General features: G+C 37.7%; 1 protein-coding gene across 1 annotated transcript; it reads left to right on the top strand.

The window, feature by feature from the left end:
* The first annotated feature begins 21907 nt into the window (after window positions 1-21907).
* Window positions 21908-24461, top strand: LOC145108178 (ent-kaurenoic acid oxidase 1-like). The gene is made up of 8 exons (XM_079045193.1): window positions 21908-22224; window positions 22315-22789; window positions 22909-23169; window positions 23245-23328; window positions 23426-23504; window positions 23641-23747; window positions 23839-23957; window positions 24070-24461. Exons 1-8 carry the CDS (start codon window positions 21983-21985, stop codon window positions 24158-24160), a joined length of 1458 nt encoding a protein of 485 aa, XP_078901319.1. The 5' UTR covers window positions 21908-21982; the 3' UTR covers window positions 24161-24461.
* The last annotated feature ends 1166 nt before the right edge of the window (window positions 24462-25627 follow it).

Here is a 25627-nt window from a genome sequence, read left to right as displayed (position 1 = left end):
ATGTACACACTTATAAGGCACGACTGGTTGCAAAGGGTTTCTCACAAACTCCGGGAGTTGATTATGATGAGACCTTTTCTCCAGTGGCCAAGATTAAGTCTATTAGGGTTCTGTTAGCCATAGCTGCATTTCATGACTATGAAATATGGCAAATGGATGTCAAAACCGCTTTCCTTAATGGAAAGTTGGCTGAGGATGTTTACATGAGTCAGCTAGAGGGTTTTGTCAATACAGAGTACCCTAATAAAGTGTGTAAGCTTGAGAAATCCATTTATGGGTTAAAGCAAGCACCTCGCAGATGGAATCTTTGCTTTGATGAGAAAGTCAAAGAATTTGGCTTTTCTAGGAGTGAAGATGAATCTTGTGTATATGTCAAGGCTAGTGGGAGTATAGTTAGCTTTTTGGTATTGTATATGGATGACATACTACTCATAGGAAATGACATCCCAACTCTGCAGGAAGTTAAGTCTTGGCTTGGGAAGTGTTTCTCTATGAAGGACCTAAGAGAAGCTGCCTATATTCTAGGGATAAGGATCTTGAGAGACCGGAGTAAAAGACTAATTGGACTTAATCAGAGTACCTACTTGGATAAGGTGCTGAAGAGATTCGGCATGCAGGACTCCAAGAAAGGAGAGTTACCCATCCAGAGTAACGCCAGATTGAGTAAGACACAAAGCCCTAGTACTGAGGCTGAGATAGCAGAAATGAGTCGAATACCTTATGCTTCGGCTGTAGGATCGATCATGTATGCTATGACGTGTACTCGACCTGATGTAGCCTTTTCTTTGAGCATGGTTAGCAGGTATCAGGGGAACCCTGGCAAGGCACACTGGACTGCGGTAAAGAATATCCTCAAGTACCTACGGAGGACTAAGGACTAGGTCCTTACCCTCGGTAGGAGTGAAGACTTGAGAGTTGTAGGGTATAGTGATGCTAGCTTTCAGACTGATAGGATAATTTCCGCTCTCAGTCAGGCTGGGTCTTTACGTTAAACGGAGGAGCAATTTCTTGGAAGAGTTCCAAGCAAGAGACAGTGGCTGAGTCAACTTGCGAATCAGAGTATATAGCAGCTAGCGAGGCAGCAAAGGAGGCGATATGGCTGAAGAACTTCATTGGAGACCTTGGAGTTGTACCAGCTATTAAAGAGCCAATGGAAATTTTCTGTGATAGTGAAAGTGCAGTTGCCTTAGCCAAGGAACCAAGGGATCACGGGAGATCCAGACACATCGACAGAAAATACCATTTCATCAGACATCGAATAGAAGAAGGACTCCTCGTGGCAAAGAGGGTATCATCGGATGAGAATCCAGCAGATCCCCTCACGAAGGGACTGACTCGGGTTAAGCATCTCCAGCATGCTCGGAGCATAGGGCTGAAGGATGATATTAGATTTAGTAGTTAGATAACCTTGAAATTTGTAAAGTGTAATTGACATTATATGATGAATAAAAGGTGTTTTATTTATGAGTAAAGTGTTGCTATCTCTTGTCGATCGTTTACTATATTTCTTTTGCATGTTTTGACTTCCAGAATAATTATGTTTGGTATATCATATTATTCGAACCTCCACAGTCGGTCATATGTCGGAAGTAGGTAGGAATCAAGACTGTCATGATTGGTTGCAGAGGTCTAAGTTGTTGGACATGGCTACAACACTCATGAGTGCTCATAAGTTCTGAGCATTGGACTCAACCCACGCTCACTGGAATCACTTCATGGAATTTATCTCGAGTGATCGTGAGACGGTAATATCATATAAGTCTTCAAACCTAGATATATGATTTGTTACTTATGAGTTGGTTATGCATTGATTGTACGAAAACGCATTGGTAACTCGATGTTATAAAACGTGCTCTTGTGTATAATTCAATGAGTAGTAGAACAAACAAATGAGTCGAAGTTTATCTGTTCCTTCTTGGATTAGAAGCTGATATCTGGGCCCCTCGATGATTTTGTTTTGACCTATGTACCGGGCCCGGTCAGAACTAAGTTGATGTGTTCAATTAAGTTCTTTGTCAAACAAATCGGAAATCGGGAAACAAACTACTGGACAATAAGTAAGACATTGTTCCATGTATTTGTCCGGCTGATATCTAGAACAGAGGATTATATCATCACTTATCTTAAATGGTGTATCATCATCTTCTCAGTTCCGAGAGACCTTGAAAGAGCTACGATTGCCGATCGGTTCCTGAAGTATTGCAGTTATAGTTATTATACTTATCCAAGTGGGAGACTGTTGGATAAGGTGTCTAAGTCCATAACTATTTCTGGTATGTACTTGACCCGACCCGGCATGGTCCATTTGGGTTGCATGGCACCATGCAATTGGGTAAACTAAAATGAGAGAAATAACACTTATGGTTTATTAATATATTATAAGTTCTAATATATTAATAATATTATTTAATTAGTTTGATCAATAATTAATTTAGAATTAATTAAGTGATCAAAAGATAACTAATTAAATATATGGGTAGATTATGTAAATCTTCCATATCTTATATAGTGGGCTAAGAGGCTCCATGGATTATCAAGTTGGGTTCCACCCATAGGATGCTCCACGGATGCTCCATAGGAGTTACAAACCCATGGGTCATGGAAATGAAGAGTCATGACACATTAGGGTTTACATGGTGTAACCCTAGATGTGTCAACACTATATAAGAAACCCATTCTCCACCAAAATCGGCTACACATAAGAAACAAGAGGGCTAGGCCGATTTTAGAAGTGTGTATTCTCTCTAAAGTCATTCCAAAAGCATTTGGTGTTGTGTGAAGCATTTGAGGCATCACACTTGGGGTGCTAGGCTCACAAGGTTTCAAGGATCATAAGCAACAACAAGGTAAGTTATTCTATCTTTCATGCAAGTTAAAATTTGTTCCCCATGTATGGTAGATAGGAATATAACCTTGGAATTCAACTTTGCATGATTATTAGACAAACATAGATCCAAGGTTATTAGGGTTGCATGTACACTTAGGAAGTGTTAGAATGCTCAAAACCCATCAGACATGTGAGTTGTAGTTTGCAAGTCGGTTGCACATTAACATATGTAAACACACCAGTAACTTGGTGTTATAAAACATATTGTTATGTGTGATTTGATGAGTAAGTACAAGCGAGCATTTGAGTCGAAGTTTATCCGTTCCTTTTACCCTAATAGGGATAAAAGCGATATCTGTGGGCCCCTCGATGATTTAGTGATGACACCCTAAGCGCTTGGCCAAGCCTGGACTAAGTTGATGTGTTCAATTGTAGTCTGTTGTCAGTCGTCATAAATTGGAAATCGGGAAACAACACATAGATAGATAGAATGATTATAATCCATGTCTTATGTCTATACGATATCTAGAATGGATGAATATATGATCCCTTATCTAAAGGACACGTTGTTGATAAGATCAGAGTTTGACAACGGCTTTTGAAAGCTACGATTGCTAATCTGGTTCTGAAGTCGTACTTGCAAAATAGTTATTAGACTTATCCAAGTGGGAGACTGTTGGATTAGGTGTCTAAGCCCATAACTATTTTGGTATGTACTTGACCCGATTATGAGCATGGTCCTTTTGGGTTGCCTTCACCTTAGCAACTGATAGGATGAATAATGGAGAAAGAGGATTAATTGTGATTTATTAATATATTATGTGAATAATATATTAAAAGAGAAATCATATGGTTTAATTAATATTGATCAAGAATTAATTTTTGGTAAAAAGAGATTAATTAAATCAAGGGGACCGATACTGAAATTATAAGATAGTTACAAAGTTAGGCTTAGGATCCATAAAGAAGCAATGGACGAATTCTATGTGGGAGTCCATATAGAAATTGTCCAAGGGGCCTTCTGGAAGGATCCTTTAGGCTGCTTAAGGACTAAGCAACTGGATTAGGGTTTTGACTGAAACCCTAATTGCTCAGCTATATAAGGAACCCTTGGGCATGCCAAAACCGGCGACTAGAAACCCTAGAAGGATTCCATAGCCGATTTTGAGCCTCTCCTCTCTTTCTTGTTCTTCCTTGTTGCTAGTGGTGTTTGTGACTCCATTAGAGGTGCAACACTTGGAGCACTAAGCTTTCAAAGGTCAAGGAGTTCTTATTATTACAACATAACAAGTTGAGGTAATCATTCTAACTTGTTTATTATGTCAATTTCGAAATAATTATGCTAGATTAGGGTTTATTGCTTTAGTATTCAATGTTGTATGTTCAAATTAGAAAAACCTAGATCAAAGCAATTAGGGTTGCATGTGCACCATAGGAATGATGTTATGCTCATAACCCATCAATAAATACATTCATTCACACATGAATGTGTTGGATTAGGTGTCTAAGCCCATAACTATTTTGGTATGTACATGACCCGATTGTGAGCATGGTCCTTTTGGGTTGCCTTCACCATAGCAACTGATAGGATGAACTAAGGAGAAAGAGGATTAGTTATGATTTATTAATATATTATGTGAATAATATATTAAAAGAGAAATCATATTGTTTAATTAATATTAGTCAAGAATTAATTAAGAATTAATTTTGTGGCTAAAAGAGATTAATTAAATAAAGGGGACTGGTATTGCAATTATATGATAGTTGAAAATTGGGCTATGGATTCCTAATGGAAAGGGCATTGGACGAAATCTATGGGAAGCCCATATGATTTTCGTCCAAGGGATTTCTAGAGGGACTCCATGGCCTAAGCAGAGAATTAAGGTTTTCACCTGAAACCCTAGCAGCCCAAACAAGTATAAATAGACCCCTTCTCTTGTAGAATCCGGCCCATATGCTTCCTGGTGTTGCCCTAGCCGATTTCCTCCCCTCTCCCAAGTCATCTTGTTGCTAGTGGTGTTTGTGACTCCATTAGAGGTGCAACATTTGAGGCACTAAGCTTTCAGAAGTCAAGATCAAGAAGGATTGTGATTGTTATTGCTACATAACAATCAAGGTAATGATTCTAACCCTAATCATATGTTGATTTCAGATTTGTATGCTAGTCAATTAGGGTTTATTGCTTTGGTATTCAATATTGTATGTTTACTTAGAAAAACCTAGATCAAAGCAATTAGGGTTGCATGAACACCATAAGATTGTTGTTATGCTTATAAACCAACATAATGCACTGCTATTCACAAATGAATACACTTCTATTCACAAAAACATAATCTTGTGTTTGAAGATCATGGAAAGAAAAAAAAAACCTTTCCAGGAGTTGTAGAGTGAATAGATCCATCTGCTTCCTTTCCTTGCCAAAGCCTAACTTTGTGTTTCCCTGTCTTGAGTTCGTTTTTCATATTAAAGAGATGAATGGTAGCCCCACCAATTAATCCCTCATTTTTCCCACAGGAAACATCCCAAACCTAACAATAAATGAAACTGAACAATAAAAATTTTTGGAATTCTTTGTTTTACCAATATGAAAGTCATATAAATCTTGAAAAATGGTGAAACTGGTAGCTTACAGTGCATAAATATAATAAATATCTGGTCCCTTCAATTCGTACGAAATTGAATGAATTATGAACTCTAACAGATACCAAAAATCGTATTAGGGTTTCGTAAACGCTAATTCAAGTTAAATGACGGGAATTGCAAGGAAACTCACCTGGATTAGTGGAATTAGTCGAAGGTAAATGCCCTTCTAAATTTTAGATTCTGAAAGTAACCGGAAGATTGATATTGCAAGACAAGAAGAATCGAAACACATTCCACTAATACGTCATTGTATTTCTCTTTCTCTCAAACGATCTCTACCCATCTGTAGTTTCTCTTGATCGATCTACATCCTTTTTATGCATATCTGCCATGGATTCTCATTTAACAGGAGAAGGGTAAAAGAATAAGATGAACTAAGAGGATGGCAAGGTCCGATGATGAGAAAAGTAGAGTGGTGGCGTAGGGATGAGGCGGTGAGATGATGAATATGTCGATTGTATGTTCTATAAGATTAGGTCAACAAAATAGAAGGACATAGAGTAACTATAGGAGTTTACAAAATTAGGGTAATGTTAATTTACCTTAATAGCCTTTATAGTTTTATTTAATTAAAAAATATAAAATTTAAATGTATTAATAGTTAGAAACATAACAATTAATTATAGCCACACATCTTAAAAATTAGATGGTCCAGATGTGTTCTCGTGTATATCTAAGGGCACCAACGAGTGTCTGCCTACAAGGAAACCCCAAACCACAAACCTAAGAACAAGAAACGGAAGTTTTGGAACAAGAAAAAGGGCAGTTCAACTCAAGGACCTACCAAATGACAACAAACTGTAACAGTTCATACCACCACTGGCCCTACTACCTCAGTGCCGAACAGACCATATGTTGGAAATCTCCCAAAGTGCAACAAATGCAACTTCCATCACTATGGAGTCTGCCGAGAAATGCACTGCAGAAATTGCAACAGGAAGGGGCACAACACCCGTTTCTGTAGGACTCCTGCCCAACACACTACTCAGGCCGCTAATGCCGGAGAAAGTCAAGCATGCCATTAATGCGGTGAAACGGGGCAATTCAAGAGAGATTGTCCAACAGAATGGAATGACGGAGAAGTGAGAATAGTTTTAATAACAGGACGTGAGGAAGCAACAAGGGACCCTACTAGAATTTTCGGTACGTTTCTATCTACGTAACTCAGACGCATGCATACTTTACGATAGCAGTACGGAGAGGAGTTTCATGAACCACAAATTTAATTATTTCTTTAAACAAAAGCCTCAAACACTTAATGAAATATTCACAGTAGAAATGGATAACAGTAAGACTGAAACCACAACAAGAAAAATTCGTAGGATGCATAATAACACTAAAACAACCAATTAATCCAAATCGGTCTAATAATGGTTACAATAGGAAATTTCGACGTAATCACTGGCATGTATTGGTTAAGTCCTAACCATACCAATCTAACATATTACGGAAAGGGTCGTTCGCCTTAGCCTACCGACTAACGGGACCCTCGTCACTTATGATGACCAACTCGACTCAAAACCCCAAATCGTCCCTTGCGTCAAGACTCAAAAGTACCTACACAAAAGGTACCACGCTTTACTAGCCTACGTCGTGGACAAGAAACAAGAAGCGAAAGACATCACAGATAATCCAGAAGTCCGTAAACTTCCCGCAATATTCCCAGGAGACCTCCCGAGAATACCACTCGTACAACAAGTCAAGTTCAAGAATCGACCTAAAACGCAGTAGCTATGGAAAAAGTAGTTGTATATACCTTCTCACCCACATTAATCGCATCATTCCTGTAGAAACTAAGGACCTATGATGGTAATTTATCACTACTGGGTGCATACGTAATGGTTGTATATAATTAAGACTCTACATACTTGGATGTGTGATTCCGCCTTGAATACTGTTCCTTGTTTGGTTGTGCGCTTAGGGAAGAATCACTTATCCGACTGTCTTTCCAATCTTAATTATATACGACTTGTATACACAAAGAGATGATAGATGAACCAAGTATGAGTTATACCACGAATTTCAGGGCAGAGTTGCCCAGGACTGTAGGTGGACACGCAACCATTTGAGTGAAGAACCAAACCCATACACTTCCTACCGATCAAAACAACAAATAAAGTAGAAAAGCTGACAGGAACATACCACAAGGAAGTTGTGAGACTGCACATTATACCGCTATCAATTATCACGGATAAGGGACAATCGATTCACCTCGCATTTTTGACAATCGTTACAGGACTCTTTGAAAACCTCAACTACCGCAGGAACTCAGTAACAAACACCCCATCTTCCACGCCCAATCTGAAACAGTATCTGTTCGACAAGAATCTGTTAATTCCACTTGATAAACTCGAGGTAAATAAAAGTCTACACTTCGTAGAAGAACCAGCAGAAATCATGGACAAGGAGATCAAGAGAACGAAACAAAGTTTTATACCAATAGTGAAGGTCCGCTGGAATGCCAAGCGAGGACCTGAATTCACCTGGGAACGAGAAGACTGGATGAAACAAAAGTACCCACATCTTTTCCCCAGTTCATAAGTAACCACGTTAGAACTAATTTCGCGACGAAATTCCCTCTAACGGGGGGATGATGTAACAACTGGAAAAATTCTAGAACAATCAAGTCTAAACTGTAACTGTGTGCGAGTGAATTCGCAACGTAACATTTATACATTAGAACTTGAATGCCAAGAGGATATGTTTATATATGTTATATATATGTATATATTCAAAACCATGTTGAAATAAGTTAATATGAGTCAACACAAGTCGAAAGGGTAAATCTAAAACCATAAAATAATACCCTACTTATGAGTTTGCGGTTTTGGGAATCAAAGTTCAAAGAGGTTTTGGTGGGATGTCAAGTCCACCAAGCAAATCACAACCTTTGTTTGCAAATAAAATGTAATATAATGGTAAAAAGGGGTATCGATCCTCGGGGAAATGGTTGTATTCAATCACCAATGCAATCCAATAGAACTACTATAAATAAACTAACTAACTACAATTAAACTAGAAGGGGGGGATGTTGTGATTGCTTGAGAACTAAAAGACTTGAATAACTAAAAAAAAGCTTGCAATTAAGCAAGATCATGAGATGCTCAAATATTGGAGAGAATTGGTTAGCCAAGGCAATTCAACACAATGAACATTTCTGTGTGTATCATTAGGATTCAACATGAAGCTTATCATTCATCCCAAATTGGTTATAACAATCATGAAGCATGATATGCCAAGATTCCTCATAGGTAGTATGGAGGTTGGGGAAGCCCACAACGCACCTTCTTAATCAAAATCAAAGATCCAATTGAAGCAACTGAACCCAAGAAGTTGATTAGCCTTAAGAATGAAGGAATCCCCAATTTCTAGAGGATGTCAATGCTTACACATCCATAAAGGAGTAATGATTGATAAGCTAGAGATGATTTCTACCATCATAAAGCCCTTGTTATAAGTAAATTCAATGATTCAATGCCAAACCAATGAAATAAACCAACAATTGCATATTCAAGTACCAAGCTCATGATCAAAGCATTAAACAAGCATAGGAAATATGAACTAGAATCATAGACATAAGATAGATGATAAATAAACATGAATCCTTCAAAAACCCACAAACATTCAAAGGTTTTAGCCAAGGCTAACCAAAATAGAGAGTTGAGCCACTCATGGCAATAGAATAACAATCACAAAAGTCTAATTGCATAAAGAAACTACCAATAACTTGAAAAGATGAAAATATATGAGTCTCAAGCTCCAAAATCGCCTTCTTCTGGTCTCCAATGATGTAAAATCGAAGTGATAGCTGAAATATCCAACCCCCAAGGTAAATGGCAATCCAAATGACCAAAATGCCAATAACTGGGCGGTTGTGCGGGTACCCGCGTGCGTGAAAATCCACCCGTGCAAATATTGCTGGAATGCTATTGGCTCATTTTTCCTCCACTAACCATTCCACTACCAAAGATTCCCTTAGTCCCCTCCATATCCCACATGATTCAAATTAACCAATCATCTTTTAGCTTCAAATATGGATGCTTCAAGCCCAAAATACAAATCCATGACCCATCTTCACAAGCCCACTTCATCCAGGTCTTTAGCTTTTTAAGCCCAAATCTCCTTTAATGGATCCGCAAAGCCCAATAATGCCTCCAAAGCCCACAAAGCCCAACTCCATTCAAACCGCAATCACAATGAGCTCCAAAAAACCTACAAAATACCTCATGCAACATAAAAAGTCCCCGGTATGATCCATAATAAAGAAAATAAATAAAATACAATGCAATAATGATAAAAATATCTAAAAATCTAAAATAAACTAATAAAAATAAGGAAATAAAATAAGCTATCAAATCACCCCAAGCTTAAACCTAACTTGTCCTCAGGTTAGAACAAGACTAAAATGAGCTCGGGATGAGCTAAACAAAAAAGGAAAAAGAAAGATACCATAGAACTTGGTCAACATCAGTCAACATGGTAAAAATCAGTCTTTCATAGACCCTACGCATCTTCACAATGTTCCCTGCTTTATAGCCATAAACCACATTCTCAACCACTTCCATTTCCGACCACCATGTACCCTTTCTCACCGGAAAAAGCTAGCGTCGCCATCATCACTCTCCCTCACCGGAAAATCGTCAAAGCTCAATACCGCCACCACCTTCCATCACATTCCACTTTTTATTGGGGCACTCTTCACCAAACACTTTCAACCACACCGATCTATAGTACATTTGGCAGAATTCGTTCGCCGGAACCCTAGCTCCGCCACCGCCCACTACCTGCCGCCTCCGCCGGCCGCCACCACTACTTTTGACCAAAAATTTCAAAATTTTTGTTTCTCACCGGAGACTCAAAAGACTCAACTTTGCGGGTCCAATTCAAGCTTGGGGTGATTTGATAGCTTGTTTTATTTCCTAATTTTTATTAGTTTATTTAAGATTTTTAGATCTTTTTATCATTATTACATTGTATTTTATTTATTTTCTTTATTCTGGATCATACCGGGGACTTTTTATGTTGCATGAGGTATTTTGTAGGTTTTTTGGAGCTCATTGCGGTTGCGGTTTGAATGGAGTTGGGCTTTGTGGGCTTTCGAGGCATTATTGGGCTTTGCAGATCCATTAAAGGAGATTTGGGCTTAAAAAGCTAAAGACTTGGATGAAGTGAGCTTGTGAAGATGGGTCATGGATTTGTATTTTGGGCTTGGAGCATCCATATTTGAAGCTAAATGATGATTGGTTAATTTGAATCATGTGCGATATGGAGGGGACCAAGGGAATATTTGGTAGTGGAATGGTTAGTGGAGGAAAAATGAGCTAATAGCATTCCAACAATATTTGCGCGGGTGGATTTTCACGCACGCGGGTACTCGTGCAACTGCCCAGTTTTTGGCATTTTGGTCATTTGGCTTGCCATTTACCTTGGGGGTTTGATTTTTCAGCTATCACTTCGATTTTACATCATTGGAGACCAGAAGAAGGCGATTTTGGAGCTTAAGACTCATTTCTTTTCATCTTTTCAAGTTATTGGTAGTTTCTTTATGCAATTAGATTTTTTGTGATTGTTATTCTATTGCCATGAGTTGCTAAACTCTCTATTTTGGTTAGCCTTGGCTAAAACCTTTGAATGTTTGTGGGTTTTTGAAGGATTCATGTTTATTTATCATTTATCTTATGTCTATGATTCTAGTTCATATTTCCTATGCTTGTTTAATGCTTTGATCATGAGCTTGGTACTTGAATAAGCAATTGTTGGTTTATTTCTTTGGTTTAGCATTGAATCATTGAATTTACTTAGAACAAGGGCTTTATGATGGTAAAAATCATCTCTAGCTTATAAATCATAAATCCATTATGGATGTGTAAGCATTGACATCCTCTGGGAATTGGGGATTCCTTCATTCTTAAGGCTAATCAACTTCTTGGGTTCAATTGCTTCAGTTGGATCTTTGATTTTGATTAAGAAGGTGTTTTGTGGGCTTCCCCAACCTCCATACTACCTATGAGGAATCTTGGCATATAATGCTTCATGATTGCTATAACCAATTTGGGATGAATGATAAGCTTCATGTTGAATCCTAATGATAAACACACAAATGTTCATTGTGTTGAATTGCCTTGGTTAACCAATTCTCTACAATATTTGAGCATCTCATCATCTTGCTTAATTGCAAGCTTTTTTTTTAGTTATTCAAGTCTTTTAGTTTTTAAGCAATCACAACACCCCCCTTCTAGTTTAATTGTAGTTAGTTAGTTTATTTACACTAGTTCTATTGGATTGCATTGGTGATTGAATACAACCATTTCCCCGAGGATCGATACCCCTTTTTACCATTATATTACGTTTTATTTGCAAACAAAGGGTGTAATTTGCTTGGTGGACTTGACATCCTACCAAGTTTTGGCGCCGTTGCCGGGGTAATTGGTTATTGTTATTTGATTGTTTATGCGTAGGTCTACAAGAACCGGTGAATTACTCTACAATCCGGAGATTGAAAAAGAAGCAAAAAGGTTGAAAAAGTTAGCCAAACAAGCAAGGCAACAACAACTAGTTCAAGCTTCTTCCTCGTCTCCACTAATCACCATAGAATATCAAGTTTATACTTCAAGTGATACCGACACCGAGCCGAGTTCTCCAATTGTTGGTCATTCCTTTGAAGACATTCCGTTTGAAAACTACAAAGCCATGAATCACACTCCACCTCACAATCCTAACCCAAACCCAAACAATCAAGATGCCAATACCCCACCCCAACAACCAAGACAACAACAAAACGAAGAACCTCTCATAGATATGCCACCTTGGAATCAACCCCCTCATCAACCAAATCAACCCAATTATCAACAACCACAACCACAAAACCAAAACTTTCATCAAAACAACCAACCTCAAAACAATGCTTTTTAAGTTCAACAACAACAAGAACATCAACCAAATCAACCTAATTACCCACAACCTCTAATGTACCAACAACCAATGTACCTACAACAACAACCTCCCTACAACCAATACCCTAACTACCAACCTTATCCACCACAAATGTACAATCACCAACAATACCCATACCCACCTTACCAACAACCTCCCAATTACATGCACCAATATCCCAATAACTCCAATCCACCCAATCCCCCTCAAGAGTTGACACTTAGACAAATGATGGAGACGGATGTTACTCACACACCCCTTGGTATTGTTTATCCCGCAAACCGCCGAGGGATTGAATTGAAGTCAAGTATCATACATAAACTAACCAAGTTCCATGGTTTGGATAGAGAAGATCCTCAAAGGCATTTGAAGTCCTTTCATATGATATGTGTTAGCATGTTGCCCGAACATGTGACATTGGATGATTTCAAACTAACCGCCTTCCCGCTCACCTTGGAAGATAAAGCTAGAGAGTGGTTATTTAACTTACCATCAGGATCTATTCACACATGGGAAGAGTTACTCAAAGCCTTCAATAGCAAGTTCTATCCCACCTCCCGGATATCAAGTCAAAGAAGTGACATTTTGGGGATTCGTCAAGAGGAGAATGAGACTTTTCATGATTTTTGGGAGCGATTAAACAACTTGTGTGCAAGTTGCCCTCAACATAACATACCCGAACAACTACTTCTTCAAGTGGTGGTGACATCTTCAACAAGACACCTCAAGAGATAAGATCACTTTTTGGAACCATTTCTTAAAATCAAAGGAACTTTGGGACTCGCACTGAAATGAAGAGAAATTCTCCACAAGTGGTCGGTGAAGTTAGCAACACCCAACACTTGGAATCAAAGCTCTTGGATTTGACTAATGTGTTAAGTCAAATGGTGGTGGGAAGTGGTCAACAATTAATGGTGTGTGGAATTTATGCAATGACGGGACATTATACGGATAAGTGTCCCTCACTTGGTAGTGAACCGGAGGATGTTAATGCAATGGGCGGATATCAAGGTCAACCAAGACCCATGGGATTTCAAAACACATACAACCAAAATTGGAGGAATAACCCAAACAACCCATACCCACCAAAGCAAAACCCACCAAATGTTATGATGAGACCCCAATATCCACAATACCCATCACAAAAACCTCCATACCCACAAACATCTCATCCCCATTCAAATTACCAACAACCTCATCAACAAGGCCAATCAAGTGGTAACCATCAAATGAGCCTTCAAGAACTAGTTACTTCTCTTTCTCAAAGCCAAACCCAATTTCAACAAGAGACCAAGAACGCATTCTCCAACATTCAAGCACAAATTGGAGACTTGGCCACCGCTCTCAACAAGATGGAACAAAGGTGTAAACTTCCTTCTCAAACCGAGAAGAACCCCAATGTGAGTGCAATAACCTTGAGAAGTGGGAAAATACTTGGAGAGAGCAACCCTAAAAAAGTTTCAATAGAAGAAGAGGATCAAGTTATTATTGTTGAACCTCCGAAAGTTGTCTCTACTCCAAAGGACCCGATTGTGCCAAACATTGACCAACCCGACTCTTCCAAGAAGACCATCAAACCATTGGTCATACCACCACCCTTCCCGTCCCGGTTGACTTCCTCAAAGAAACAAGAAGAAGAGAAAGAGTTTCTTGAGACTTTCCGCAAGGTCCAAATCAACATTCCACTATTGGATGCTATCAAGCAAATTACACCCTTTGTTTGCAAATAAAACGTAATATAATGGTAAAAAGGGGTATCGATCCTCGGGGAAATGACTGTATTCAATCACCAATGCAATCCAATAGAACTAATGTAAATAAACTAACTAACTACAATTAAACTAGAAGGGGGGGTGTTGTGATTGCTTGAAAACTAAAAGACTTGAATAACTAAAAAAGCTTGCAATTAAGCAACATGATGAGATGCTCAAATATTGGAGAGAATTGGTTAACCAAGGCAATTCAACACAATGAACATTTGTGTGTTTATCATTAGGATTCAACATGAAGCTTATCATTCATCCCAAATTGGTTATAGCAATCATGAAGCATGATATGCCAAGATTCCTCATAGGTAGTATGGAGGTTGGGGAAGCCTACAACACACCTTCTTAATCAAAATCAAAGATCCAATTGAAGCAATTGAACCCAAGAAGTTGATTAGCCTTAAGAATGAAGGAATCCCCAATTCTTAGAGGATGTCAATGCTTACACATCCGTCAAGGTGTTATGATTCATAAGCAAGAGATGATTTCTACCATCATAAATCCCTTGTTCTAAGTAAATTCAATAATTCAATGCTAAACCAAAGAAATAAACCAACAATTGCTTATTCAAGTACCAAGTTCATGATCAAAGCATTAAACAATCATAGGAAATATGAACTAGAATCATAGACATAAGATAAATGATAAATAAACATGAATCCTTCAAAAACCCACAAACATTCAAAGGTTTTAGCCAAGATTAACCAAAATAGAGAGTTTAGCCACTCATGGCAAAAGAATAACAATCACAAAAGTCTAATTGCATAAAGCAACTAACAATAACTTGAAAAGATGAAAAGAAATGAGTCTCAAGCTCCAAAATCGCCTTCTTCTAGTCTCCAATGATGTAAAATCGAAGTGATAGCTGAAAGATCCAACCCCCATGGTAAATGGCAAGCCAAATGACCAAAATGCCAATAACTGGGCAGTAAAGCGGGTACCCGCGTGCGTGAAAATCCACCCGCACAAATATTGTTGGAATGCTATTGGCTCATTTTTCCTCCACTAACCATTCCACTACCAAAGATTCCCTTGGTCCCCTCCATATCCCACATGATTCAAATTAACCAATCATCTTTTAGCTTCAAATATGGATGCTCCAAGCCCAAAATACAAATTCATGAACCATCTTCACAAGCCCACTTCATCCAAGTCTTTAGCTTTTTAAGCCCAAATCTCCTTTAATGGATCCGCAAAGCCCAATAATGCCTCGAAATCCCATAAAGCCCAACTTCATTCAAACCGCAACCACAATGAGCTCCAAAGAACCTACAAAAAACCTCATGCAACATAAAAAGTCCCCGGTATGATCCATAATAAAGAAAATAAATAAAATACAATGGAATAATGATAAAAAGATCTAAAAATCTAAAAGAAACTAATAAAAATAAGGAAATAAAATAAGCTATCGGGTTTTCGGTTTTGGTAAGACCGAATTCGCATTGTGTTTACCCCCTTGGACAGAAATCACCCTCAAGGATCCACCACAAGACCAAAAACACCTTGCTGAAAGCCCATTAAGACCGAAATCCCTTTCTAGATGAAGCTAGGACCGAAATCTCTTTGGTGTTTGCTGCCAAAATCGAAGTCACTTTTGATTTTGGTTTAGTTTTGGTCGAAATATCATGCTTTAATTAGAAATTTTGGTGCCACTTGATCTATGAATTGTTTTCCCAATGTGATTAATTACATTTACCAATGTAAACCTCACATCACCTTATCCCTTCTTTCATATATATATATATATATATATATATATATATATATATATATATATATATATATATATATATACACACACACACACAATTTAGGATACATTCAACCTCATTTACAGTAACATTTCAACACCAATTCTCTCTAATAATCAAACACTTATTCTCTAAAGCCTTCAAACCCAATTCATCCCATTCTTGTTTTCTCTCAAAAACAAGACTATCTTCCAAGGTAATTCAAGGATTTTTGTAAGTATTTCTCATCCAATCTAGTGTTCTTATAAATACATTTTATGTTAGTTCATCAAATTTACACATTATTATGTGTTAAAAACATTATTAAGGTGAGTACCCCTACATTTTTTTCAAGTCTTTTTCTATGTTTTAGGGGGGGGATACAAGTAACACACAATGAAGAATAGTGGCTCAATCCATTAAGAAAGGCTTAACAGACCGAAGAACTCACCGAGTCCAGGGAAGGACTCGACGAGTTAAGATGGTAATGTCCCAATTATATATAGAAGGAACTTGACGAGTCCGTGAAGGGACTTGACGAGTTGGTTCATGGTTTCGCGACTATGAGTAGCATGGGAACTCGGCGAGTCAGGGGGAGTGACTCGACAAGTTGAGTCAACTCGGAGCGTTGACTTTGACCGTTGACTTTGACCGTTGACTTTGACTTTGACCAAGGTTGACCTAGTTTGACTTATGAAGGCATTTGGACAAAAGTATGTGAGGCGTGGAATGGTCTTCTACCCCTGTGAGGACTTATGATTAAGTTATAAGAATCCTGGACATAATTAAGTTGTATGATGATCGGTAGCTCGGGGAGTCGAGAGATCAGCAGTTCAGGGATCTGCCAGCTAGCAGCGAGGGTTTTATTCGCGGGATTCAGCAGTCAGCTTGTGATGTGAGTCTCGTCACTATTTGTATGGGTCTATGGCCACAATGTCGGCCCATTTAGTTTATGTATGGTAGGAAGACCCGGGGCTTAGCCCTAGGCACTATGTATGAAAGAACAGGGGGTGGCTCGTGGCACACAGTATGCTATTATGTATAATAGGAAGACCCGGGGGTTAGCCCTAGGAAATATGTATGAAAGACCAGGAGGTGGCTCCTGGCATACTGTATGCTCATTTGCCAAGTAGAGTAGTATGTATGCTAGTTGTCTTTGTGATACTTGCATGAAAGACCAGGAGGCGTCTCTTGGAACTTGTCTGTAAGACATAGGGGGTGGCCCTCGGCTTGGCAAGAAAGACCATGTAGCGGCTCGTGGCACAACAAAAAGACTATGTGCGACACATAACACCTTATTTGATATATGATTGAGATGTATGGTTCACAGTATGTATGGCATGTATAGCCCAATTGATATGTATGGTATATGGTATTTGGGGAACTCACTAAGCTTCGTGCTTACGTTTTATAGTTTTTGGTTTCAGGTACCTTCAGTTTTCAGCTAAGGAGCTCGGGACGATCGCATCGCACTCACCCATATTATTCTGCATTACGTGATCTTTGGGATTATACTCTGATATTTATTTAAAGGAAATGTTTCAATGTTCGGAACAAAGTTGTTAAGTGTTTTTCTATTATATAAAAATGAAATTTTTGGTCTTGAATTTTGGGATGTTACATATTCAATACCTTCCTAGACTCCTATATAAACCCCTAAGGGTTTGATATTTTGTTTATTCTCTTCCTAGAGGCATAAGGCCGAAATTTCCACCTCTCTCTCTCTCTCTATCTCTCTCTCTCTCTCTCTCTGTCTTCAAGCTCCTTGGTTGTTAGGATTTGGGTGTGAACCATTATAGGAACGACACTTGTGGTGCTTGCTTCCAAGAGTCTTTCAAAGAGGAATCCAAGATTGTTTACAATAACAATCTTTAAGGTTATTATTCTTGTCTTATGAATTAGTTTGTTTATAAGAAAAGTTTTGTAGATTAACCATTCATAGTGTGTTGCTATATGTTAAAGACATAGATCCAATTAGGTTGCACGTGCCCTAATCAATTGAATTGTTAAATTGTCTTCCGCTTAAAGCATTGTAGTTGTAACCCTAATAACCCATCAAGAATATGCTATTAGATTTGGTTTTGAGTATACATGCTTCAGAGTGTAGGTGAGTTGTTGCCCATGTATCAATATACCAACCATTGTGATTAGGTTTGTTCGTTAAAGAGCTCGGGAAGAGTTGTGGCATGGTCTGAGTGTTGAGAAGGAGTAGATAGGCTAAACAACTGGCATGGTGGGATGGGCTGATGTTGATTTTGAGCAGTAGAAAAGTCTTGTTGAGGTTGGATGGACCCACTTCGACGTTGAGAAGGTTATTGTGACGGAACAGTTCATTAGTTTGAGTTGTTGGGCCAGTTGGAGTGAATATGGTGTTGGGCAGGTATAGGAAGCAGGTTGGCCTGCTGATGTTGTTGATGATAGGAGCCCACATCAGCTAGCGGGTAAAAATCAAAACCCCAGCCGGTGGGTGATTGATGGTTGTTGCCATCATGTTGACATAAAGCGATGTAGGACAACCTTCCACCACGACCATAGGACCTGTCGCCACGTCCATTGCGACTACCGTCCCAGTCTCCACGAGTCCTACCGATGCGATTGGATGAGTGAGTACCTGAGTTTCCAGTAACTAAAGTAGTTGGAGAAAAAGCATTTGGTTATGACAACTGCCCATTGTGTCGGTGATGATATTCAATTAGCCATTGTTCTTCCACTTCCAGCGAGTATCCGAAAACAAAGGTATAGGTTTGGAGTGATGAATCTGACTAGCAATGTATCCAAACTTCAGGCCAAGCCATTTACCATATAAATAACCAAGTTCTTTTCTGGGAGTTCTACATCTAGATATCGAAAGTATCAACAATGGTTTTTATTTTTGTGTAATAAGCAGCGATAGTAGAATCATTCATGGCGATGGATCGAATTTCAGTATCTAATTGTATGGCTCGTGAGTTGGCGTTGGATCAAAATAGGGTCTCGAGTTGATTCTATATATAGATTGTATGAATTGGACTTCTTTTTCAAGGACATCTAAAGTAGGAAGGGGTACAACGTGCTGTAAATCCAACTTTTGACAATGGATTTTATGTATTTCTACTCCTCCTTGTTGAAGGAGGAAGGATCCTTTGGAGTTTGGAGATGATTGAAAACTCCAAACCCACATAAATGGGTCTCGAAAAGTTACATGCATGCGTCGTAGTGCATGTGATCATAGTCAAGGAGAAGATGAATTGAGGCATGAATGTTGGAGATCACATAGGGTTTTTTAGTAAGAGGGATACCTTTACCTGTGTCTCCAGTCATATTGATGAATAACTAGAGTGAGAAAAGACAACAAGAAGAATGGAATAAAGAGCTAGAGGAGGAGTGTCGACCAAGGAGAATATCGACGACACTAGGGTTTAATGAGAGATAAGGGAGAAGATGGTATTACCGTTTTGATACCTTGTTAATGTGAACAATTCTCATTCGCCCTGATCTCATTCATTAATTAATATAAATACAAAATACATAAAAGAGGACCGGGCCTAATACATACACAATATAATGGGCCTCACAAGACCAAATACATCATACATATATGTATAATCATATGTATACTAACAATATGATCACTTAGGTTAGACAAAGTGGACTTATGGGAGCTCGATAATTGCTGACGTGTCCTCGGTGAACACCGCGATACCAAATCTACATGTCGTGTTCGATGGCCAAACTCGGTAAGTTAATGCTAATGAGAGAGAAAGAGAGGTAAATTCTAATTTCAAAATTTTTAATGTTTTTTTTATAGTTTATACCATTTATTTAAATTTAATTTTTTACTTACTTTTCAACCGATATAAATACCATGCACTATCTTATTTTATGCCACACTACAATCTTCCATTTTTCACTCAAAAATTCATCATATTTGTGAAAAAATAAATTCCCCTTCCAACCCAAAAACTCATAAAAATAGCATGAAAACTACCCAAAACACAAACCTGATCTCACCTTGATCACATTAATTCATCCAAAATCAAAGTGATCACCATATTTATTCACCTCCTACTTACCATTATCCAGTGTATAATATCTATATCATATCCAAACCCAACCACAATTACAATCGCAATCTCAATTCAAACCCCAATTTCAATTTCAATCTCAGGTGCAATCCCAAATGGAAAATGAGTTCAACCCATTTAACCACCTTCCTAACTCGCAATTCCAATTCCAATCTTAAACCTAAACCTAAACCCAATTCAAAACTCAATCACAACCCGAAGTCATACCCGAAATGGATTACGAGCCGGAAGAGATTCTGCGTCAACCGAAACCAAAGAAAAAAGGAAATGCACCTTCCAACTCGGCATGCCGAGTTTCAGTGGCCAAACTCGGTAAGTTAATGCCGATGAAAGAGAAAGAGAGGTTACCGTTTTTTTAAATTTAATATTGTTTTTTTTAATTCAAAATTTTACCTACTTTTCAACCGATATAAATACTATTCACTACCTTATTTTATACCATACTACAATCTTCCATTTTTCACTAAAAAATTCATCATATTTTTAAAAATATGGCTTCCCCTTCATACCCAAAAATTCCAAAAACTAGCAAGAAAAATATCCAAAATACAAACTCAGTCTCACCTTCATCACATACATTCATCCAAAATTAAAGTGATCACCCTGTTTATTCACCTCCTAGCTACCATTATCTCGGTGCATACTACACATATCCTATCCAAACCCAATGATAATTCCAATCTCAACCACAATCCAATCTTAATCTCAATCTCATCCCCAATTTCAATTTCAATTGCAATCCCAAAAGGAAAATGAGTTCAACTCATTTTACCACCTTCCCGACTCCCAATTCGAATTTCAATCCTAACCCCAAACCGAATTCGAAACTCACTCACAACCCTAATTCGAAACAATCATTTAAAAGGTTGTAGCATGTTTGGAACGTTGTTAAGATGTTAAAAAAGTGGAAAGATATCCAAACTTCGGAATCATTCACAGGTGGTTCTAATAAAAGACCAAAAACATCTGAAACTACTCATAGCTATATGTCGGATGCGCATGTCGGGATTGATCTCAACAACGATAATTCTATTGAGGTTCCAAGAGCTAGTCGTCACATAGGAACAGACCAAGATAAACGAAAGGGCAAAGGGACCGCAAGTGGTTCGAGTGACATCGAGCACATGACAGACAAAATTGACAACTTAAAGGCTACTTTTGAGCAATACTTGAGTGTTGCAAAAAAGAAGGAAAATTTCGTAACATGACGACCTCAACGAGAAATACTAGCTAGTAACTTTATCGGATGCGAAAGGGAGTTGATGTTAAAGGCCAAAGACGATATTGCAAAAAAATATAATATATAGGTCTATGTATATTTTATTTTAATTTATAGGTTTCGTAATTTTAATTTTAATTTATTTTATTTATAAATTCTATGTTTTTTTAGGTGTGTTGTAATTTCGCTTAAAGTTTAATGAGACTTAAGTTTTTATCTAAATAATTTGTTTAGATTGATTATTTTTTATATAAATTTTAGAAAAAAAAATTAACACGATAAAACCGACGCCTTCTTTTAAATGACAAACTTTTGAACCATAAATCTTAGCTACCGCTAAGCACTTTTAATATGGTAAGTATATCACTACTCTCTCTAGAGTAGCACTACTTTCAATAATAAAGATTTATAAATAGAGTAGCACTCTCCATGTGGGATAATTAGTTTATTAATGTAAGAACGTAAAGATAGGTGAGTTTAACATCAATACCTATGATTTATATATAGAATAGTCTCCAGTTGCTGGTCTTGGGGCAAGGTTATATATAATGACATTTCACTAACGATATTATCGTCCAATCAACAATCAACATCCAAGACTTAAAATAATAACATAATTTACAAACTTGTCACAAAATCCAAGACTTGAAACAATAAAATAATTTACAAACTTGTCGACTAGTGTTGTTCGAATATCTTACTCCTCTAATGGTATCTTTCCTGCACGCCAAAAACATAAACACATGCAGTCACATGTAAGTTCATTAAGAACGTGAAAGAACATAAACTAGAGAGACACGATGGCGGTGGGACTATGGTCGACTGTGGTGATAGGAGTGTTGCCATTGGTAGGGTGGTTATTGTGGTGGTGGAACGATGTATGGTACGGATTAGTTATGGCAACTCTACGGTCATCCAAAGGCGATACCAAGCTGCCTCCAGGAAACATGGGATTTCCGATCTTGGGTGATACGATCAGTTTCTTATGGTACTTCAAATTCCTTCGTCGCCCCGATGACTACATCAATTCAAAGCGTCACAAGTAATTATTTGATCTTTTTGTTTTTCGTTTAAAAATACCGCCTTTAGTTAGCTTTTTCATAAGTTTGATTATATGTTACGACATTAATAGGTATGGCGATGGGATAGGAATGTATAAGACACACCTATTCGGTAGACCGTCAGTGATTACATTTTTACCTGTGACAAATAAACTTGTACTTCGAGATACTGAAAGTTTCAAGTATGGATGGGCAATGATCGAGCTTTCAGGCAAGACATCACTGGCTGGAGTTCATGGAAAAGCACATCTTAGGCTTCGAAGTTTTGTATCTCGAAGCATTAACCAGCCAGATGCTCTTCGTCAAATCGCTCTTGCCATGCAACCACGCATGATATCGGCTCTCCAATCATGGACCAAATGCCGCAAAATTACTTTCTATGATGAAATGAAGAAGGTTTCATTTGAGAACATTGGCATGTATTTTGCTAGTATTGAGCCTGGCGCTACCCTCGACAGACTTAAAAAATACTTAGCCGGAGTGGTTAGTGGATTCAGAGCCTACCCATTGAATATACCAGGATTTACATTTTATCATGCTCTTCAGGTAGTTAATTATCATGATTTTTTTAATTTATGTGTTTAACTTATATGTTTTTCAAGTTAACTGGCTATCATTAGAGGTGGTGTAGATGATATCTCCCCCATTGAAATTTTTTCTTACAGTGTCGTAGAAAAACCCAAGAGTTTTTCAGGGAAGAGTTGGATAAAAGGAGAAAAAACAACGGTGAAAATGATCAACCTATTCAAGATCTAATGGATGGTTTGATGAATATCAAGGATGAGGAAGGAAACCATTTGAGTGATACTGAGGTTCTTGATAACATTACTGGCATTCTTCTTGCTGGCTTTGAATCAACTGTGGTCGTCACGACGTGGGCTCTTTATTATCTTGCGAAATACCCAAACGTTTTAGAAAAGCTACGGGTATACCTACACCTGCCCATGGTTTACTTTCTTTGGCTCGAACTTCTTTATCTTAACACACGCATTCATGTATAGGAGGAGAACTTGTCTCTCAAAAGCAATAAGAGCGAACTCCTTGTAACAAGCGATGAGATTTTAAAGTTGGAATACACCATGAAGGTATGATTATTTTGGTTATATGCTAATTAAATCATCTCCTTCGAGTTATTAATTGTCTTGATCTATGAATCTTCTTTTTTGAAACTCATGAATTCAGGTTGTGGATGAAACAATTCGATTGGCGAATATCGCTGGTTTTGTAGTGCGTGTAGCAACAAAAGATTTTGAGTATCAAGGTATTTTTTTTTTTTGGACGGCAAAGAAATTATTAACGCAATGCTAGCAAGGTGCTAGTGAATATAAAGGCAATTAGGGAGCTATTTATTTACTTGTTTTATGTTTTTACAGCCAAATATTTTATTTATAATGTAGGCTATACTATACCAAAAGGATGGAATGTGATTGTATGGCTTAGGAATGTCCACACAGATCCTAAAAACTTCGACCATCCATTGTGTTTTGACCCTGATAGATGGAATGTAAGTTTGATATTCTAAGCTTCTCAGATTTCTTGATGTAGTTTCTTTTTTCCTTTTTTTTAAAGCTAATAGTAATGTATATGTTTTTAAGGGATCAATGCTACCAGAAAACTTTCAAGCATTTGGTGCCGGTCCGAGAATCTGTGTCGGAAATATGCTTGCTCGTTTACAAATCGCAATGTTTCTCCATCATTTATCCACGGGATACAAGTATGAAGTCATTAACATATGTGTCATTACATAAGTAGAACATAGATTTTGATTAAAAAGGTAGAACGTTCTATTAACATTAATTTACCGTTGAATTTGAAATGGATTTCAGATGGCAATTGGTGAATCCAGATGCGAAAGTGAAATATCTTCCACACTCTAAACTAGAAGATGGTCTTGAAATTACCATTGAAAAACTATGAATCCTATTGAAGAGTACTTGTTGTATATTTTAGATGTTTCTTTCGTCAAGCAAGTTAAGAGTGTATGTTGGTTGTTAAATCCTTGGTTTGAGTAATTTGGTCACTAAAAATGAAATCTAGCAGTATATTTGGCATTAAATGTTAAAGGAAATATAAAAGTAGTTTTGAATGTTAAAGGAAATATATTTTAGATGTGTCTATCGTCAAGAAAACTTGACGCCTCTCATACTAAAGAGTTAGTAGAACAAACCACTAGCATAACTTTTTGTAGTCTTTATGATTCGATAATTACCTTCCTATTTTTGCTTTCTTCTGTAGGGTTTTGCTTTCTTGTATATGGTTGTAGGGTTTTGCTTTCTTGTATATGGTTATTACTGTAGCCCAACAATGTTTCGAATATTGGTTTAAATGGTCCGTCGTGACTTTTTTTTTTTTGCCTTTAAAGGGTACGAACTTTTGTTTTACCGATTAATTTCGTACATTTACCCATTTTTTAAGGTTACACTGCCTTGTCAACTGCCAACTAAGCAGGTGAGTCAACAATGACTCAGTAGTGAGTCGACTCATCGTTGTCACGTAAGCCAAAAGTTATTACGTCCATTTAGTAAACTGTAGCAATTTTTTTTTCTCTCTCTCTCTCTCTCACACACATACACACACACACATGAAACATTTTCTTTTTTTTTGCTTCTCATTACGTAGATCTTTACTTATTCATCATATTTTGCAGCCATTGCCGCCTACTTTTGGCGAGAAGTATTTAGAGAAAGACAACAACAAGAGAGCAACAGTTGTTCTCAAGAACAAATTTGTTGTTGAATGGAGTATTAAATACGTTAAAATCAAAGACAAATACTACTTCATGGATGGATGGGTCAAGTTCATTAAAGAAAATCGTCTTCAAATTTGCCACTTGCTTGTCTTTTCGCTTCTCTCTCCTCCTCCAAATTCAATCTTTCAGGTCATTTTCTATGCACCAAATGGATGCTTCAAACAACCAGTTTGTTCTGCAGGTAATTTACGAACCTACAATTTGATAAACCCCCTTGGAAATCAAATCCATTTCCCTCAATACTTTTTCGATTTGTGAACACAAATTTACCATTTAAAGTGATGAAAGAACAGAGCTCAAGAAACAAATCTCTTGAACCAGTTAAATCTTTCAAATCTGACAAATCCTTTAGTATGTGACGATGAAACTTTCACACCTTCGAGGTTCATGGGAGTGGGAGCAGATCTGTCCGGCATGAGAGGCGTCAAGTTTTCTAGTAATTCATTTGGAGGAGGAGGCGGCAGCGGTGGTTCACCCTTTTCTAGTAGCAATGGTGGTGGTGGTGGTGTATTCATCTTCTGCAATGGGGATTCTCAACACAAATCCATCGGTCTGCATAATTCTATCTTCGATCTCAATTTTCTGTATCAACACATCGTCGTCAACTGCATTATTACACAAAATCTGATCATTTT

Source organism: Lactuca virosa, chromosome 4 (genome assembly GCF_052849685.1).
Source record: "Lactuca virosa cultivar CGN04683 chromosome 4, Lactuca_virosa_CGN04683_v6, whole genome shotgun sequence".
In the NCBI taxonomy this organism is placed as follows: domain Eukaryota; kingdom Viridiplantae; phylum Streptophyta; class Magnoliopsida; order Asterales; family Asteraceae; genus Lactuca; species Lactuca virosa.
This window is presented reverse-complemented; position numbering and strand designations above follow the sequence as displayed.